General features: G+C 36.9%; 1 protein-coding gene across 9 annotated transcripts in view; it reads left to right on the top strand.

Annotated features, from left to right (window-relative positions):
* Positions 1–19,601, top strand: part of ZFYVE16 (zinc finger FYVE-type containing 16) — a 58,387-nt gene that overhangs the window by 19,491 nt on the left and 19,295 nt on the right. For 8 of the 9 annotated variants that reach the window (XM_032277233.1, XM_032277192.1, XM_032277207.1 and 5 more), the window contains 8 exons: positions 1,178–1,286; positions 3,507–5,761; positions 6,666–6,762; positions 10,017–10,178; positions 12,534–12,676; positions 16,223–16,601; positions 17,796–17,918; positions 18,634–18,789. In XM_032277233.1, the coding sequence (XP_032133124.1) occupies positions 1,217–1,286; positions 3,507–5,761; positions 6,666–6,762; positions 10,017–10,178; positions 12,534–12,676; positions 16,223–16,601; positions 17,796–17,918; positions 18,634–18,789 (3,385 nt within the window). In that variant the 5' untranslated portion in view covers positions 1,178–1,216. Of the gene's footprint in view, positions 1–1,177; positions 1,287–3,506; positions 5,762–6,665; positions 7,109–10,016; positions 10,179–12,533; positions 12,677–16,222; positions 16,602–17,795; positions 17,919–18,633; positions 18,790–19,601 lie in introns of those variants that run through there. The other variant, XM_032277237.1, reaches the window with a different exon arrangement.

The raw sequence follows: 19,601 nt of genomic DNA, 5'->3' as shown, positions 1-19,601 counted from the left end.
GTGTCCTTGGGTAGGATAAATTCCTGATTTTTTTTCCCTTAGTTGATCAATTTTCAGAGTAATTGGTTAGTACCCTGCTAACCCTCCAATGAGTGGTATGTTTTGTTTTTGTTTTTAGTATCAATTGATCTTTTGTTTCTTTAGAAAAATCTATTTGATTTGTGTTCAGTCCTTTGCAGTCTTCATTCATTTGATGCTCACTTGTCCCCTTTAAGCCAGTGCCCTTCAACTTGGCTTTTACTTTTGATATTATCCCATTAGTTATTGACAGATTCCTGTGAGGTTTCTCAGGCTTATTTGGTAGAGTTTCCGCCCCAGACCAGATATTCGTCTACTTTTTTCATCTTTTCATAAAACTAACTTTTAGCTTTCTTGTGCCTCTCTCTTATATGCTTGTTTTCCATTTCTTTAATTTCTGCTCTTAGTTGATTAGTTTTCAGTCTTTCCTCTTTTGTAGTATAAGTGTCTAAGGTGGCTGGGTGCAGTGTTTTATGCCTGTAATCCCAGCACTTTGGGAGGCTGAGATGAGCAGATAACTTGAGGTCATCGAGACAGCCTGGCCAGAATGGTGAAACCCCTACTCTTCTGAAAAAAAGAAATACAAAAGTTAGCTGGGCATGTTGGCATGTGCCTGTAGTCCCAGTTACTCACGAGGCTGAGGCAGGAGAATCGCTTGAACCTGGGAGGTGGAGGTTGTAGTGAGCCGAGATTGTACCACTACACTCCAGCCTGGGTGACAGAGTGAGACTCCATCTCAAAAAATAAAAAAGCATCTAAGACTCTAAGTATCTTGAGAAGCACCACTTTTACTGAATCCCAGAGTTTTTCATGTACAGTATTTTTATGTGTATGTTGTTTATATTATTTTGAAATGTTGTATTTATAAGTAGTTTTAGCTTTCCATTATGAATCCTTCTTTGACCCATGAGTTATTTAGGTAAATGTTTTAAAATTTATAATAGCTTATATGTGCAAATATGTTGTTAGAGTTGGTTTTTGTGTCATTTTTATATATACAGGGGCAATTTCCCCAACTAAATTGTAGATTCCTTAAAGTAGCACTCTTAAATTTTATTTCTGTGTCAATTTCTTGACTGTGTTTTCTGGCATGGAATAGATGGCATAATATTTATGTTACAGAGTTAAATGAAATATTATCTTACTTTTTATTTTTTAGGCAAACAAGAATTAAATTCTGAATAAGTCTACAGGTAGGATGGACACTTATTTTAAAGCAGCTGTCAGTGACTTGGACAAACTACTTGATGATTTTGAACAGAACCCAGGTTTGTTGATTTTCCATTTTTGCCACTAATGGAATTTTTAAATATCTATAGTTAAGTTATCTCAGGTATAGAGTAATATTAGTAAAATTTTCTTTCAATTTTGGTCACATTGTTATCTTCTGCTAAAAGTTCATTTATTTCGTAATAAGATGTTAGTTGATTCTTAGACTGAATGGGACCCATAACCAGAAACAGAAGTAAGGAAACTAGAAGGTTTTTTTTCTGGATTCAAATTAGCTCTAAGGAACACATTTCTTTTCTTTTTATTTTTGAGACAAGGTCTCACTCTGTCACCCAGGCTGAAGTACAGTGCCACAATTAGAGCTCACTACAGTCTCAACCACCTGGGCTCAAGCAGTCCTCCCACCTCAGCCTCCAAGTGGGACCACAGATGCATGCCACCATGCTGGCTAATTTTTCAATTACTTTTAGAGATAGGATCTTCCTATGTTGCCCAGGCCTGTCTCGAATTCCTGAGTTCAAGCGACCCTCCTGCCTCAGCCTCCCAAAGTGTTGGGATTATAGGCATGAGCCATCTGCTTGGCCCTAGAAAAGCCTTTAAAACCAACATATGAGCAAGCTAAAAGCTACTTGAGAGTTCTACATAAATTGGTATTTCATTAATATGAGAGATGGTATTCATTCTCTCTCTCTCTCTCTCTCTCTCTCTTTCTCTTTCTTGGAGTTTCACTCTTGTTGCCAGGCTGGAGTGCAATGGCGCGATCTTGGCTCACCACAACCTCCGCCTCCCAGGTTCAAGTGATTCTCCTGCCTCAGCCTCCAGAATAGCTGGGATTACAGGCATGTGCCACCGTGCCTGGCTAATTTCGTATTTTTAGTAGAGATTGTGTTTCTCCATGTTGGTCAGGCTGGTCTTGAACTCCTGACCTCAGGTGATTTGCCCACCTTGACCTTCCAAAGTGCTGGGATTACAGGCCACTTTAGTTTGGTTTTTATAGTGCCACTAAGTTTCTTTTCTTTTTTTTTTTTTTTTTTTTTTTAAGAGACAGGGTCTTGCTCTGTCACCCTGGCTGGAGTGTAGTGGTGCAGTCATAGCTCACTGCAGCCTTGAATTCCTGCACTCAGGCGATCCTCTCACCTCAGCCTTCTGAGTAGCTGGGACCACAAGTGTGTGTTACCGTGCCGGGCTAATTTAAAAATGTGTATATTTTTTACAAATGGGGTCTCACTGTGTTGCTCAGGCTGGTCTTGAACTCCTGGTCTCAAGTTATCCTCCTGCTATGGGTTCCCAAAGTGCTGGGATTACAGTTGTAAGCCACCATGCCCAGCCATAACTAAATTATTTTGAGTGGAATTTTTTTATCACTTTATGACATCTACATTCAAAAGTAAAAACCAGAAAGTACTTTAAAGTCAAATAAAAATAGCTTTGATCTCTCTCCTGCTGCCTTGTAAAGAAGGTGCTTGCTTCTGCTTTGCCTTCTGCTATGATTTTAAGTTTCCTGAGGCCTCTACAGCCATGCGAAATTATCGGCTTCTTTTATCTGGATGAGGCTATGGCCACTAACAGCTCCAGATTCATAACTGCCACCTGAGAAATCTCCTTCTTCCTTCTGTCAAATTTGGAGTATGAGGAGAATGCCTTTAAGTGGCCCAGCTTGAAACAATCACATGTCCATCACCATGGACATAGTGTGTGATGCTACTACAATTGGCAACCTCAATTACAGCACCACAGGGGAATGAGGGTAGGATCCAGGTGATAGAAAAATGAACAAGTAGAAAGTCAACCTGAGGAGTCCTCCCAAACAAAGGAAAGATCAAGGAGATCAAATTACCAGAGCAACTATGCACAAGATCCAAGGACATTCATTTATGCAGTCACTTAATCATTTCTTGAACGCTTAAGTTTCAGGAAGTATTCTAAGCAATGGGAATAGAGTTCCAAATACCAATGTATGTAGAACTCTTTTTTTCTGACTAAGTATTCTAAGTCAGAAAAAAAGAGACAAGGTTCCTGCACTTGTGACACTTATTTTGTAGTTGATTGAAACAGCCAATAATCATAATCAAGGTAATTTCAGATAAAAATAAATGCTCTAAAGGAAATAAAAAAATAGTTTTGGAGGTTATTTCTCTTTTGCAAAAGAATAATCTATGGTCTTTTTGAAAAGTTTAATTTAGAAGTCTTGGGAAACATATGTTTAATAGTTTTTATTTGATTTGAGTCTCCCGAATAACACTGTTTCTCTATTTTAGATGAACAAGATTATCTTCAAGATGTACAAAATGCGTATGATTCTAACCACTGCTCAGTTTCTTCAGAGTTGGCTTCCTCACAGCTAACTTCATTGCTCCCAAAAGACCAACAATGCGCTAATAGTTGTGCCTCATCAGACATAAGCTATGAAACAAGTGAGAGTTCCCTGAATGAAAAAACACTCACGGGACCTACTACTATACAAAATGAAAAAAATGTAACAGGACTTGATCTTCTTTCTTCTGTGGATGGTGGTACTTCAGATGAAATCCAGCCTTTATGTATGGGACGATGTAGTAAACCTATCTGTGATCTGATAAGTGACATGAGTAACTTAGTTCATGCAACTAATAGTGAAGAAGATATTAAAAAATTACTGCCAGATGATTTTAAGTCTAATGCAGATTCCTTGATTGGATTGGATTTATCATCGGTGTCAGATACTCCCTGTGTTTCTTCAACAGACCATGGTAGTGATACTGTCAGAGAGCAACAGAATGACATCAGTTCTGAATTACAAAATAGAGAAATCAGAGGAATCAAAGAATTGGGTACAAAAGTAGATACACTTTCAGATTCCTGTAATTACAGTGGAACAGAAAATTTAGAAGATAAAAAGATCTCTAATCACTTAGAACCAATTGTTGATTTTAACACGTCATCTGCTTTGACTCAACAAAGTTCCAAAATGTTTGATGCCGAAGACAAACTACAACAGAAAAGCCAGCCATGTGAATTACTGAAAGATGATGGCTTAGTAAAGGAGGAAGTAGATGTGGAAGTCATAAATGCTGCAGAATGTTTAAAAGAAGAGGGCAAGACAAATGCTTTGTCCTGCAGCCCTCCAAAAACTGAAGATTTATGCTTAAGTGATTTAAATTCAAGAGTTGAAAATTTCAAATTACCTGACTTTTCCTTTCAGGAAGATAAGACTGTTACATTTATAAAACAATCTGCACAAGAAGACTCAAGAAATTTAGACCTTACAGATAATGAAATAATCCAAGATTCCTCTTCAGCTTTACATGTTTCAAGTGAAGATGTACTGTCCTCATTGTCCTGTCTTTCGGTATCTGGGACTGTGTGTGGATCACTAATTGAAAGTAAAGCACAGGGTGATTTTTTACCTCAGTGTGAACATAAAGATAATATACAAGATGCAGTGACTATACATGAAGAAATACAGAAGAGTGTTGCTCTAGATGGGGAACCATTCGAGGAGACTGATCTTTTGAAACAGGAAAAGTGTAAAAACATACTTCTTCAGCCATTCATTGAAGGGATGGAAAACAGAAAGGTAGATCCTGACCAGACAGTAATCAGAGTTGAGTCTTTGGATGGTGGTGACACCAATTCTACAGCTGTAGAAACTCAAGAAGTACTTTCTGGCACTAATGTCCCAGAGTCTTCTGATTGTCGTGAAGGTTTTATTAATACTTTTTCAAGCAATGTTATGGACGGGCAAGACTTAGATTACTTTAATATTGATGAAGGTACAAAAAGTGGCACACTCATTAGTGATGCTGAACTTGATGCCTTTCTGACAGAACAGTATCTTCAGACTACTAACATAAAGTCTTTCGAAGAAAATGTAAATGACTCTAAGTCGCAAATGAATCAGATAGATATGAAAGGCTTAGATAACGGAAATACCAATAATATATATTTCAATGCAGAAGGAGGAGCTATTGGGGAAGGTCACGGTATTAATATAATTTGTGAAACAGTTGATAAACAAGATACAATAGAAAATGGCCTTTCTTTAGGAGAAAAAAGTACAATTCTAATTGAACAAGGGTTACCTACCAGTAAGTCTGAGATTACAAATGAATTATCAGTCTCTGATATTAATAGTCAATCTGTTGGAGGGGCCAGACCTAAGCAGTTGTTTAGCCTTCCATCAAGAACAAGGAGTTCACAGGACCTGAATAAGCCAGATGTTCCAAATACAATAGAAAGTGAACCCAGCATGGCAGATATCATTGTTCCAGTCACTTGTACTATAGATTCTACAGCTGAGCCTCAGGTTAGCTTCAACTCTAATTACATCGATATAGAAAGTAATTCTGAAGGTGGATCTAGTTTTGTAACTGCAAATGAAGATTCTCTACCTGAAAACACTTGCAAAGAAGGCTTGGTTTTGGGCCAGAAACAGCCTACTTGGGTTCCTGATTCAGAAGCTCCAAACTGTATGAACTGCCAAGTCAAATTTACTTTTACAAAACGGCGACACCATTGTCGAGCATGTGGGAAAGTAAGTTATAAAAATCTTTAAGTCTTTTGTTCTTTTGAGACATTTTAAACAAATATAATGTGATAGAAAAGGCTGATTAACAGATAATTACAAGATTGAGTTAGTTTAAAATTAGTGGTTTTCACCTACCAGTCAGGAAAATATGTAAAGCAGTGTCATTTTGTAGATTGCTTGATCGTTGAATAAATGTTACATTATCAAGGGTATTAATTACATGCTGGGAAATGAGAAACAATTACTAATTTTTGTGAAATTTAAGAATATTTATTCTTATTTCTCTAATATTGACACATTAAATCTTCCAGATTTGGTCAGATTCCCCTTTGTCCTCAAATATTTGATTTCAAGACCAGTCTACAGCTAGTGTTGTGATCACTCCAGAGCAATTTGACTTGCACAACGTTCAGAATATTGAAGCTGACCTTGAGAGCTGACTGTCTGATAACAGTCAAGATAAAAAAGATTGTCTATAAACTGTAAGGATTACCGTTAGAAATCCTATAACATTTTTTATTCAGATTTTTCAGTAATACATTGGTTTCAGATCAGTCCTATTTTTTAGCAAAATAATATTTTACTTTAAAAAGTTTTAAATGAAGAACTACAGAGAACTTTTTAATATTATAAGCTTATTCATTAAAGATAGTTTTTGTTCCCTTTCTAGTGAACAGAATTGATTTAAGGAATTCTTATCGGAAATATGGTATCAAATTGCAGAAATCTCATTTAAGTTACAAAAAAAATCATTTAAGAACTCCACCTATGATTAGGGTGATTAGGAAAATGATTTATATAACACGGAAAATGAGTTTCGGTTAATTAGGTTTAGAACCTCCCCACACCGCCTCTAGTAATTGTAAACATTCTTGAAACAAAAACAAATTTAACATTTTATTCTTCATAGGTATTTTGTGGTGTCTGTTGTAATAGGAAGTGTAAACTGCAATATCTAGAAAAGGAAGCAAGAGTATGTGTAGTCTGCTATGAAACTATTAGTAAAGGTGAGTATTAACTTGACATATTTTCTTCCAGTAATTGAATATATCTTAAATTAATTGGATTGTGATGACAAAGATAAACTTCTTTGTTTTCTTAAGGCAGGGACCTAGTGTTGAATTATCTGGCTTAGGTGGGACATCCCAAGGCTTGGTTTCTCTTCTTTTTGTTCCACTCTCACAATTAATACTACCAATCTGGAAAGGAAACATTCAATTTCTGGAGTGGCAGTTCATTAACTTTTAACAGGTACCAAGTCCCTAAATGCTGCATTTCATCTGCCCATTTGTTTTTGTCATTATCATTGTCATGTTCATCATCTTAATCTAAATAAACACTTGTAGATACCTATCAAGTAGTACTGAATATTATTTATTAATAGCACAGGGCAAGGTACTAACTAGTTCGTACCCTTTAGAAAATAGCAACCTAAAATGGAAGTATAAGATAAAGTGGAAATATTTATGATTTTATAAATTCATAGAACTGCCACACTATTTGCACATTTCTGTCTCATATATTTTTTTCCTTTCTCAACTTCAGAATTTTGCATATGTACACTTCCCATTATTTCTTTGGCTCTCTAGCTACAATTATTAGCAATAGTCTTGGTGGTCTTTGAGTTCTCACAGGGTATGTCTTGTGTTTTTTTCCCCAAATCCATGTTTGTTCTTTTGAGTACCACTTGGCATTTTTAAAGATTTGTTGACAGTTTAATTCCCAGCAAATATTACTTGGGCCTTCTTTGACCAGACCTATGCACTAGCTCAGGCACTGCGTCCTGTTAGCCAGGGGAATGAATACCCGATAATAACTTGTTTTTCTCTTTTGAATGAAGATAAATTTTTTCAGCAATTCTCCAAAAATCTCTGATGTGAGTCTGTTAGCCTGAGGTAAGCTGCTCTTCTCCCTGATGTTGACCTCTGCTCTGGAAGATAACAAAGTGTAAATCTTTTTATATTTCCATGTTACCACCATTGTTTATGAAGAGGTTAGTTTAAGTGCTTATAGTTGTTTTGTTTTTTCTTACGCTGTTTCAGTAGCCTAGAAGATGACTGCTGGTGTTGTTAGCCAAGGGAATCTGCTAGAATTCGGAAATTTTAGAGCAAGCTCCCACATAATTATCTCCCCCACTTAAAGAGAAATTAAACACCCATGAAGATTTGAAATGTTATTTATGTTGACAGGTCAGATTTTTGGGTGAGCATTCAGGCATATTTTGACTAAGGGTCCAGGAGGGGAGAAGATATGGTTATTAAAGACATTCAGTGGAATACTGAGATCAAGCTTTGGTTTTCCAAAGAAAATACTGTGGGTTGAGCTTATTTAGTTATGTTTAAATTTATTCCTTTTTGATATCTTAATAGCATATAGTTTCATCTACAGCGCTATTTATCATTAATTTATATGCCACAAGAAAGCATAAATAAAAGTTAATATTAACATTAGGGTAGAAAATAATAGAAGTGATCATTTAAATTAATGGTATCAAATAAGAAGAGAAAGATGGTTCATGGGTTGTGAGACACATTCCATGAAGGATTAGAGGAAAAAAATAATTTGAATAGAGAGATTGTGAATAATGAGAAAGCTGTCCTGAGATTACATAAGTTTCAAGGAAGCACACATGTGAATGTCAATAAGTAGATTTGGGGCAAGTTAGAAATTACTTTGAAATCCAGAGTAAGGTGTTTGGATTTCACTTGGTTAATGGAAGCCTTTTTATAAGTGCCATCATTCAGTGGCACTTGAGGAATATTTTAGCAATGGCAACATTTATAGCAGATCAGTTTGGAGAAATGATGAAGGGAGAGCTATCAGCATTGTTCCTTGTTTTTTTGGATGAAGGCTCATTCAGCAGTATCCAGGCACTATTCTGCATTCTGAAGTTGAAGCTGAGAGCAAAATAGAAGCTATATTCTCATGAAATTTATGAATGTATGTAGAGATGGATAGTAAGCAAAAATATATCAGATGGTGATAATGCCCTAAATTAAAAAATTTAAAAAGTGTAGAGTGATAGTTTATAGATTCATGGCAAAAGGAATTTTTTTTTTTTAGTTGGAGTCTCACCCTGTCACTGCAGTTGGAGTGTAGTGGTGCGATCTCAGCTCACTGCAACCTCCTAGGCTCAAGCAGCCCTCCCATCTCAGCCTCCCAAGTAGTTGGGACCACAGGCACACACCACCACGCCTGGCTAACTTTTTGTATTTTTGGTAGAGAGTGGGGTTTTACCATGTTGCCTAGGCTAGTCTCAAACTCCTGAGCTCAAGCGATTCACCTGATTTGGCCTCTCAAAGTGTTGGGATTATAAGCGTGAACCACTGTGCCTGACCTTAGGCAGTTTTTTTATAAGGCTTTATGGTAATATGACACGAGCAGAATCTTGAAGGAAGTGAGAAAATAAAGCTGTGTAAGTACCTATGAAAAGAACATTGTAGGCCAAGGGAATAATAAGAGCAAAGACTCTAATCTGGAGGAGTACTTACTTGAGCGAGGAGATCTGGGTGGCTGGATCATAGTGAATGAGCGGGGTTGTAGTGAGAGAGGAGGTCAAACAGGTACCTGGGAAAGTGGAGGAGGTAGGGATGCTAATTATGTTGGATCTTGTGAGCCATTGTAACAACTGAAATTTTCACTTTAGCCATCAAAGGATTTTAAGCAGAGGAATGATGAGATATGATTTATGTCTAAAAGAATCTCTCTAAACTATGTTGGAAATAGACTCTAGGGGTATAAGGGCAAAAACAGAGACAGTCATGTTAAATAAGGGTTATTCTCTGTGGATATCAAACATACACCAGATATAATATTGAAATAACTTATCGGTAGCTTATCAAAGTGGCATGCTGCCACACATGGACACTGGGAGGGGAGCATCACACACTGGGGTCTCTTGGTGGGGACAAGGGAGGGACAGTGGGGAGGCGGTTGGGGAGGTCGCGGAGGGATAACATGGGGAGAAATGCCAGATGTAGGTGACGGGGGATGGAGGCAGCAAACCACATTGCCATGTGTGCACCTATGCAACAATCTTGCATGATCTGCGTATGTACCCCAGAACCTAAAGTACAATTAAAAACAAATAAAGAGCCTGTGCTAGCTACTCAGACAGTATCTTTGCCAAGTGCTACTACTTTTTCTTGATTAGCCATTTCTTTCTTTTTCCTTACAACTTAAAAAATAGAGATTGTAATTTGCTTGGAAGTAAATTACAAAAACATCTGAGATTTTAATACTATTGTTTTCCCCTTTATAGCTCAGGCATTTGAAAGGATGATGAGTCCAACTGGTTCTAATCTTAAATCTAACCATTCTGATGAATGTGCTACTGCCCAGCCTCCTCAGGAAAACCAAACATCCAGTATACCTTCACCAACAACTTTGCCAATCTCAGCACTTAAACAACCAAGTGTTGAAGGTAATAGGAGAAAATGCTGTGTCTTAGACTAAAGATAAATTATTGTAATAGAAATTCTATAGTATAGCCAGAGTCTAGTCAGGAAAGAGAAACCAAACTAGATATCAAGAGGGATTTAATACAGGGAATTGGTTTCACATGCAGGCTGGAAGACTGAAAGAGCAAAAAGGCTGTGCTCCAGTGCCTCAGCAGTTAGTAACTGCAGGAAGAAACTGTTATAACTGGAGTTTGGGGCTACAAAAGGGGAGAGGCTAGAGCTCAGTGCAGGAGAACCAGGAGGTGCTTGGATATCAGATGTGGGAGTCAGAAGCCATGGTCATGACGCTATCAAGAAGCCTCATAGAGTTGGTGCTCAGATGACTGAAGTAGAGCTCCAGATTTGATGTTAGGAGTACTGAAAATCATGAGTCCAGCAGCTGTATCTGGTGGTGGTGCTGCTGCAAAGATCCTTGCAGGAACCAGAAACAAAGAATTCCTTCTCATTTCTTCCCACCTTATGGTCTCCCACCAGTGCCTGCTATTGGAAAAACCTGACCAAAGCCAGTAACAAGAGAGTCTGGGAATTGCAGTTTCCAGACTTCCAACCTGGTATCCAAGAGCCCAGTGTAGAGGGTGAGCTTGGGTTTGAGAGGCAATAGGTAAATAATTGTCCTATCTCCTTTTCGTTAAAAATCTATTTTTAATTGTATATTTTACCACAGCTATGTTTTTAAATCTATTTTTAAATCTTTGAGTTACCTGTTCTTTTTTCCAACCTGTCATCACTTAGCATCTTGAGTAAAGCACATGTATGTCTTTAAATATGAATTATTAGTCTGTAACATGCTAGAAAAGAACCATAAATGTCAGCTAAAGGTAAACTTGGATCCTTCTATTTTTGTGGATTTAAATTTATTACTCGGTAGCTATTTTTCATTTATTATAATGAAATGAGACTCAGCATTATATGTTGTATATTATAGCTCTAAAGATGAATAAATCTGTGTTTAAAAATATATACATAGTCTTATGTTGGTAACCAAAGTGATTAAATTATAAAAATGTTGCAAATACAAGATAGATACTTAATATGTCTACCTACATTACAATATATATATATAATTTTATATTATATATATAATTATATATATATAATTATATATAATATAAAATTATATAATTATATATATATATTATATATATATAATATATATATATAATTCCAACTTTTTCAGTGTTTATTGTATTCTGGAAAGTAGACATTGAATCTTTTTTTATTTTTAAAATATTGTTCTAAAATCATCTGGCAGAGATTTTCATAACCTTCCTCTATGGATGCTTTGTAAGAAAAGAGAAAAATGTTTATGTTGATATCAGTTATTTCCTTCAAATTTGGAAGGAAATATTAATCAGTATTAATAAAATTCACTATCCACATTATAAGAACAAAAAAATGTTATGCTTCTCTTGTTAAATAAAGAAATGTCCCGCCTGGCGCAGTGGCTCAAGCCTGTAATCCCAGCACTTTGGGAGGCCGAGGCGGGTGGATCACGAGGTCAAGAGATCGAGACCATCCTGGTCAACAAGGTGAAACCTCGTCTCTATTAAAAATACAAAAATTAGCTGGGCATGATGGTGTGTGCCTGTAGTCCCAACTGCTCGGGAGGCTGAGGCAGGAGAATTGCTTGAACCCAGGAGGCGGAGGTTGCGGTGAGCCGAGATCGTGCCATTGCACTGCAGTCTGGGCAACAACAGCGAAACTCCGTCTCAAAAAAAAAAAAAAAAAAAAGAAATGTCCTGTGATATTAAGAAATCTCAAGTGATCCTGTTACCTTTTTTAAGTTTTTAAATGTCTATATATATATATATAAAGAATAGATATATATAAGCCATATATATATGCTTCAGTCTACTCCACTTTTCATCACTGTACCTTAGGCCCTAAATTTTATTCAGTCTCTTCTCCACACTCACACAAACTTACCCTCAATAATATAGGCTTTAAATCTTCTTCCCCCTTTGTCTTTAAGGTATAATCTCTCCTGCCCTCTCCTCTTCAGAGTGATTCCCAGTGCCACCCCTGGTTTAATATGCTGTGATATTAGATAGATCTCCTGTCCATTCCTTTTCATAGTATATGATTTCCAGGGCCACTCCTGGTCTAATATGCTCCTCTTGTATGAATTAGATAGAAACAGACTCCACTCAGGGCAGATGAGTCACAAAAGGCCATTTCTCTAGACCTTTGTAGCCCTGAGAATTCAGGGGTTGCCAATCGATAGCAAAAGACTTTTGAAAACATTTCCTGATCTATTTGGCATTAAATCATTGCAATATTACCAGATTAGAATGTTTTACTTTTTCAATTGATTCTAGGACTATGCTCCAAAGAACAGAAGAGAGTATGGTTTGCAGATGGTATATTGCCCAATGGTGAAGTTGCAGATACAACAAAATTATCATCTGGAAGTAAACGATGTTCTGAAGACTTTAGTCCTCTCTCACCTGATATGCCTGTGGTAAGTAATTCAAAGAATAACTTATTGACTAAATAAAATTTTATTTTATTTTATTTTATTTATTTATTTATTTTTTTGAGACAGAGTTTCGCTCTTGTTACCCAGGCTGGAGTGCAATGGCGCGATCTTGGCTCACCGCAACCTCCGCCTCCTGGGTTCAGGCAATTCTCCTGCCTCAGCCTCCTGAGTAGCTGGGATTACAGGCACATGCCACCATGCCCAGCTGAAATTTTGTATTTTTAGTAGAGATGGGGTTTCACCATGTTGACCAGGATGGTCTCGATCTCTTGACCTCGTGATCCACCCGCCTCGGCCTCCCAAAGTGCTGGGATTACAGGCATGAGCCACCGTGCCCAGCCATAAAATTTTATTTTGTAGATAATTCCTGGTGTGATTACTAGAGTGCCTTTTTTTTTTTTTTTTAACACTTTGAATTTCCTAAAATAAGAGATGGATTGATATAGTGAATATATTTTAAATTTAACACCCTTTAAAAAAAAATAGAGAGTTTGGGCGCAGTGGCTCACGCCTGTAATCCCACCACTTTGGGAGGCCGAGGAGGACAGATCACGAGGTCAAGAGATAAAGACCATCCTGTCAAGAGATCAAGATCATCCTGGCCAACATGGTGAAACCCTGTCTCTACTAAAAATACAAAAATTAGCTGAGTGTGGTGGTGTGCACCTGTAGTCCCAGCTACTCAGGAAGCTGAGGAAGGAGAATCGCTTGAACCCGGGGGGGGCGGAGTTTGCAGTGAGCTGAGATTACACTACTGCACTCTAGCCTGGTGACTGGGACAGTCTTGCTGTGTTGTCCAGGCTAAAGTGCAGTGACATAATTACCACTTAACTGCAGCCTCTAATTCCTGGGCTCAGGTGATGCTTCCACCTCAGCCTCCCAAGTAGCTGGGATTACAGGTATAAGCCACCATGCCTGGTTTAGACTTTACTGTTAAAAAAAAAATTTTTTTTAATTACTTTTTTTTTTTTTTTAGAGATGAGATCTCACTATTTTGCCCAGGCTGGTATCAAACTCCTGACCTTGAGTAATCCTTCCATCTCATCCTCCTGAGTCATTGAGATTACAAGTGTAAACCACCACACCTGAGAGATTTTACCTTTTTTTTTTTTTTTTTTAAAGAGAGAGTCTCTGTCGCCCAGGTTGGAGTATAGTGATGCAATCTCAGTTCACTGCAACCTCCACCTCCCAGGTTCAAGTGATTCTCCTGCCTCAGCCTCCCAAGTAGCTGGGATTACAGGCACCTGCCACCACATCCAGCTAATTTTGGTATTTTTAGTAGCGATGGGGTTTCACCATGTTGGTCAGGCTGGTCTCAAACTCCTGACCTCAAGTTATCTACCCACTTTGGCTCCCAAAGTGCTGGGATTATAGGTGTGAGCCACTGCACCTGGCCCAGATTTTACATGTTTTAAATACCAGTTTAAGGGACTGGTTCTCATACTTTTGGCCTCAGGACCCCTTTATACTCTTAAAAGTTATTAAGAACCCTAAAGCACTATAGGGTTTATGGGTTATACCTATTGATAATTACTACATTAAAATTAAAATTCAGAAATTTAAAAGATGTTTATTAACTAATTGCAAAGTAAGGCTATTACATTAGCAGAAATAATTTTTTATGAAAAATTTTTTCAAAAGTTTAGTGAGAATAGTGGGATTGTTTTACATTTTTGCCAATTTCTTTAATGTCTGACTTAATAGAAAACAAACATATTCGCACATCTGGTTCTACATTCAGTGTGTTGTGATATGTTATTTTTGATAAATTATATGAAAAAAACCTGGGACCTCACCAACTCCCTAAAAGGGTCTTGGGGACCCCAAGGATCTCTGGACCACATTTTGAGAGCTACTGGTATGGGGAAGTGTAACTGAGATTTAGTAATTTAATTTAGACTAATATTTATTTAATTATTTTCAAATATTCAAGAAAGTATGCGATGATATTTATGCTTACGTTTACATAAATGTGCTAGGTGTTAAACAGAAGATACAGAACATAGAATCCCAGATTACTAAGAATTCTCATAGAGTGGCACATACTCATAGAAGCAAGTATTAATGTATAAATTAGGAATGTTTTATGCATTAAACAGATTTATTGAGCATCTACTCTGTGCCAGTCACCTGGTTGATCCTGGGTACATGTATTAGAAAAGATGGATACTACGCCGTGTATGGCGGCTGACACCTGTAATCCCAGTACTTTGGGAGGCCAAGGTGGGCGGATCTCCTGAATTCAGGTGTTGGAGGTAGCCTGACTAACATGGCAAAATCCCATCTCTACTAAAAAAAGTACAAAAATTGGCTGGGCGTGGTGGCTCACACCTGTAATCCCAGTACTTTGGGAGGCTGAGGTGGGTGGATCATGAGGTCAGGAGATTGAGACCATCCTGGCCAACATGGTGAAACCTCGTCTCTACTAAAAATACAAAAATTAGCCAGGTGTGGTAGCAGGCGCCTGTAGTCACAGCTACTTAGGAGGCTGAGGCAGGGGAATCGCCTGAACCCAGGAGGTGGAGGTTGCAGTGAGCCCAGACCACACCACTGCACTCCTGCCTGGCGACAGAGCAAAACTCTATCTCAGAAAAAAAAAAAAAAAATCAAACAAACAAAAAATTCGCCAGGCATGGTGGCACATGCCTGTAGTTCCAGCTACTAGGGGAGACTGAGGCAAAAGAATCACTTAAACCCAGGAGGCAGGGGTTGCAGTGAACCAAGATTGCGCTAATGCACTACAGCCTAGGCAACAGGGTGAGACTCAGACTCAAAAAAAAAAAAAAAAAAAAAAAAAAGATAAAAGATGGATACTTATCAGCTCTGTTGAAGTTTACATCTGGTAGAAACATACACTGTTTTTGTCAAGAGTTCATGAGCCAGATTTTACAAATAGCCATAATTACCATGGGTATGTTTCCTAGCTAGCACCTACTGTCTATATTAATGAAAACTCTGAACAGGCTAATAAATATTGAGTTCATAAATGGTTCTTATTTAATATTGACTTCATATAGTCTAAAAAGAAAAAGGCTTTATTGAAGTAGACTTTATGTAGTTTATTCCAGGTGGTTACTCTTGTGGAATATAGCTAAGGGGCGGCTTCCTAACCACTCCCCTCCCCTTATTCCTGCCTTGTCCCTCCCCACTAAGCACCCAAGGGTTTTTGGCTATCTTAAGAAGGGGAGAGCCTTGGGTTGAACTAAGCTTGCTCACTGTGTGATACGGTATGGTATCTTGAAGTTCTTCTTGCCTCATTTTTTCCAATCTTAATATTAAGTCATTAATACCTACCTGAGCATGCAGTAAAACGAAAACCCTATGCTTCTTAATACATTATGCTACTGAATTTGAAGAAGCAAAATCGTACTATTTCTTGGGAAATTTAACTTTATGAGAATTTCTGAACCCATTTTGGTTTTTATTTATCCTTATTAAAAAGATAATATTTGACTATAGTGATCACATTTCATAGTTGAACAGAGAATATAAACTTATTTGTTAATTTTTTTGTTCCATGTTTTACAGATAGTAAACACAGCGGATCATTCTCATTCTACTGCAGTGGAAAAGCCAAACAATGAGATGGGAGATATTACAAGAAATGAGATAATTCGGAGTCCTATTTCTGAGGTTCCATCAGTGGAAAAATTGCCTGTAAACACAGGAAATGAGGGGTTACCTACTTCTAGTTCATTTATACTAGATGATGATGTTTTTGCAGAAACTGTAGAATCATCTAGTCCCACTGGTGTCTTAGTTAACAGCAATTTACCTATTGCTAGTATTTCAGATTATAGGTTACTGTGTGGTATTAACAAGTGTGTTTGCAATAAGATTAGTCTTCTACCTAATGATGAGGACAGTTTACCCCCACTTCTGGTTGCATCTGGAGAAAACGGATCAGGTAGGAAAGCAGTTATTTAAATTTAAAAAGATTTTTAAAAATACTGATGAATTTTGTCTGTGACATACGAAATATATTTTTTTAAACTTAGTTTGGTTGCAATATGTAATAGGCTGGTATCTTGTGTTTACAGAAAGTCTTACTGTATAAAAACTAATTCTAAAAATATTTGAACATTTATGATGCATTTATCAGATCTGACACCCTAATTTCGAATGAGGTAAAGTCTAATACAATAGGGAAGCTCATAGACTTTTAGCCCAAAGAAATATTCCCATTGTATTGGAATTTTGACACCACATTATTACTATTTTTTTTTTCAGGAGCATGGTACCTGAAGAAAAGAGCATTAGATTGGATGGCAAAGCTAGGAATTTTAGTTCCTTTTCTGCTATTTGTTACATCTATGACTTATAACGTGTTACTTAATCTCCTTGGGCCTCAGTTTCTTTTGTAAATAGAACCTAGATGATTTCTAAGGTCCTTTTCAAGCAGGAGATTCTGTGGCTAACTTCTGCCTCAGAGTGGTTTCCTAGGATAGACACTTGTCACTCTAGGCATTATGTCACATTCTGCAACATGAAATGGTTCTTTGTGTGATAATGTATGATTGAAGCTTAGGATTTCTGTTCTGTCAGTGGGAGCCATTACATGAACCTAGCTGTAGTGGCAAAAATACAGAATACAGTGAACCCTCATGCATATCTTTCTATTGATTGTCAAGATTTTTTTTTTTGCTACCTGTTCACTGATAGAAGCATATGGTAGCAAGCAGCAGATATAGGCATGTGGTAGCCAGCAGCATATATAATGTGGGTCTAGACAACTTTCACAGACTTGTAAATTTCAAAAATGATAAATGGAGTGTCTACCAAACTGGAATCCACTTTATAAAAGCGTTTGTCTTAGAACTTTGAAGGTGCTAAAACTGTATACATTTGCTGTTTAATCAACATATTATAAATATACTATGTGTAATACAGTATTTGCATTACAGTATTAACAACTTTACATGGAAAGAAAAGTAAAAATTAGTATATAACAGTTGTCTGGGGTGTTGATTGATTGAAACATGTTTGCTTTTGTTTTTAAATTTGATCAGGCCACTGGTGGATTTATAAATTTGTTTTCTTGATTTGTAAGCATATTTAATAGGATGTTTATCCTGATTAATATATTACTTTCATCATTTAGTGCCTGTAGTAGAAGAACATCCATCTCATGAGCAGATCATTTTGCTTCTTGAAGGTGAAGGATCTCCTCCTGTTACATTTGTCCTAAATGCTAATCTACTCGTGAATGTCAAATTCATATTTTGTAAGTAATAATTTATCTTTATTTGCTTAATTAGTAAGCAGGATTTCTGAATTAATTATATCTTCAGGTTAGATTTTGACTGGCAATGGTGAAAAATAAGCAGCATTGGATATTGGTTTTTCAGCCAGATATGACTATAAATAAATTTTTCAAATTTATGTTCAGTGGGACTTGAAACACAAGCTCACGGAGCTTTATTAACATCCCTCAGTCAATCTTAGGTTAAGGTCATGGGCTTATATAGCTGAGCTGTATTTTGATACTCATGATACAATTGACTATATCTCCTATGGCTTTTGGATAAATTGAAATTTGGTAACTGAAATAAGCAGGAATCCTGATTTAGTAGCAATAAAGGCAGTTTTTTTAAGTAAGAGACATGTGACCTAATTAAAAAGAAAGGAAGTAATTCTTAATCCCCACTACTCAATAATGCATCTATCAGCTTTTCATTCTATTTAAAACTAAATTCTTACCCACTACATTTCAGTATTTAGTGCATCTTTTATTTTAGTGTTCCTTATTAATTGACTCTGTATGATAATCCTTTTTCTTATTTTATATGAATTTTATACAATTCAATTTAAGATTTTCATGAGGAGAACTTTGGCAACACAAGGAATTTGAAAAGTTGTGTTAAATGCGAAAACAATTGTTCTTAGTTTTTTGGTTAATAGAAGTTGACATTAATAGTTGTATTGTTTTATCATCTAAGATTCCTCAGACAAATACTGGTACTTCTCAACCAATGGATTGCATGGCTTGGGACAGGCAGAAATTATTATTCTATTGTTATGTTTGCCAAATGAGGATACTATTCCTAAGGACATCTTCAGACTATTTATCACCATATATAAGGATGCTCTAAAAGGTATGGCATTTTATTTTAAATTGTTCAGACTGGGGAATGGATAAATCAGTTAAAGGCATTTATGCATTTGACTGTGCTAGCTATTTTAAAGATTTATTTTTGTGAAGAGATTGCTGATTTCTGAAAAGATCTTAATAATTATTTTGTCTCCTTAAAACTAGCATTTTATGTGATTAGTGTTTATATGCAGATTTTTATATTTTAAAAATGGAAATATATCCTTATGGCTTTTTTTTTTTTTTTTGAGACAGTGTCTCGCTCTGCCACCCAGGCTGGAGTGCAATGGCACAATCTTGACTTACTGCAACCTTTGCTTCCTGGGTTCAAGAGATTCTTCTCACTCAGCCTCCCAAGTAGTTGGGATTACAGGCACAGGCCATCATGCCCAGATAATTTTTGTATTTTTAGTAGATGAGGGGTTTCACCATGCTGGCCAGGGTGGTCTAGAACTCCTGACCTCAAGTGATCCGCCCACCTCAGTCTCCCAAAGTGCTGGGATTATAGGCATGAACCACTGTGCCCAGCCTGCCTCCTTGATTTTTTAATGTGTCTATGTAATTTCCTTACTGTCATTACAAGACTGGGAGATATGGTAATTTTTCACTTGACCATGCGGTAAGGAGAAAAATGGAAAGGTTGGAAACATTTTCAAATTTTTGTTCATAATTCCCAATATCCAGGAATAACTTGGAGCTTTGGGTACCGAAAGTATTCAATAGATGCTTTTGCAAGAACAGAAGTAAGGAAAAAATTCTATAGTGTCTTAAGACAGTTTATATTGGGACATTCAAACTCCAAACATTTCTTCAAAA

The sequence above is a fragment of the Sapajus apella genome, unplaced genomic scaffold (genome assembly GCF_009761245.1).
Source record: "Sapajus apella isolate SASKATOON/1434 unplaced genomic scaffold, GSC_monkey_1.0 scaffold1, whole genome shotgun sequence".
Lineage (NCBI taxonomy): Eukaryota > Metazoa > Chordata > Mammalia > Primates > Cebidae > Sapajus > Sapajus apella.
Note: the sequence above shows the minus strand (reverse complement) of the source record. Positions and strands in the feature narration are given on the sequence as shown.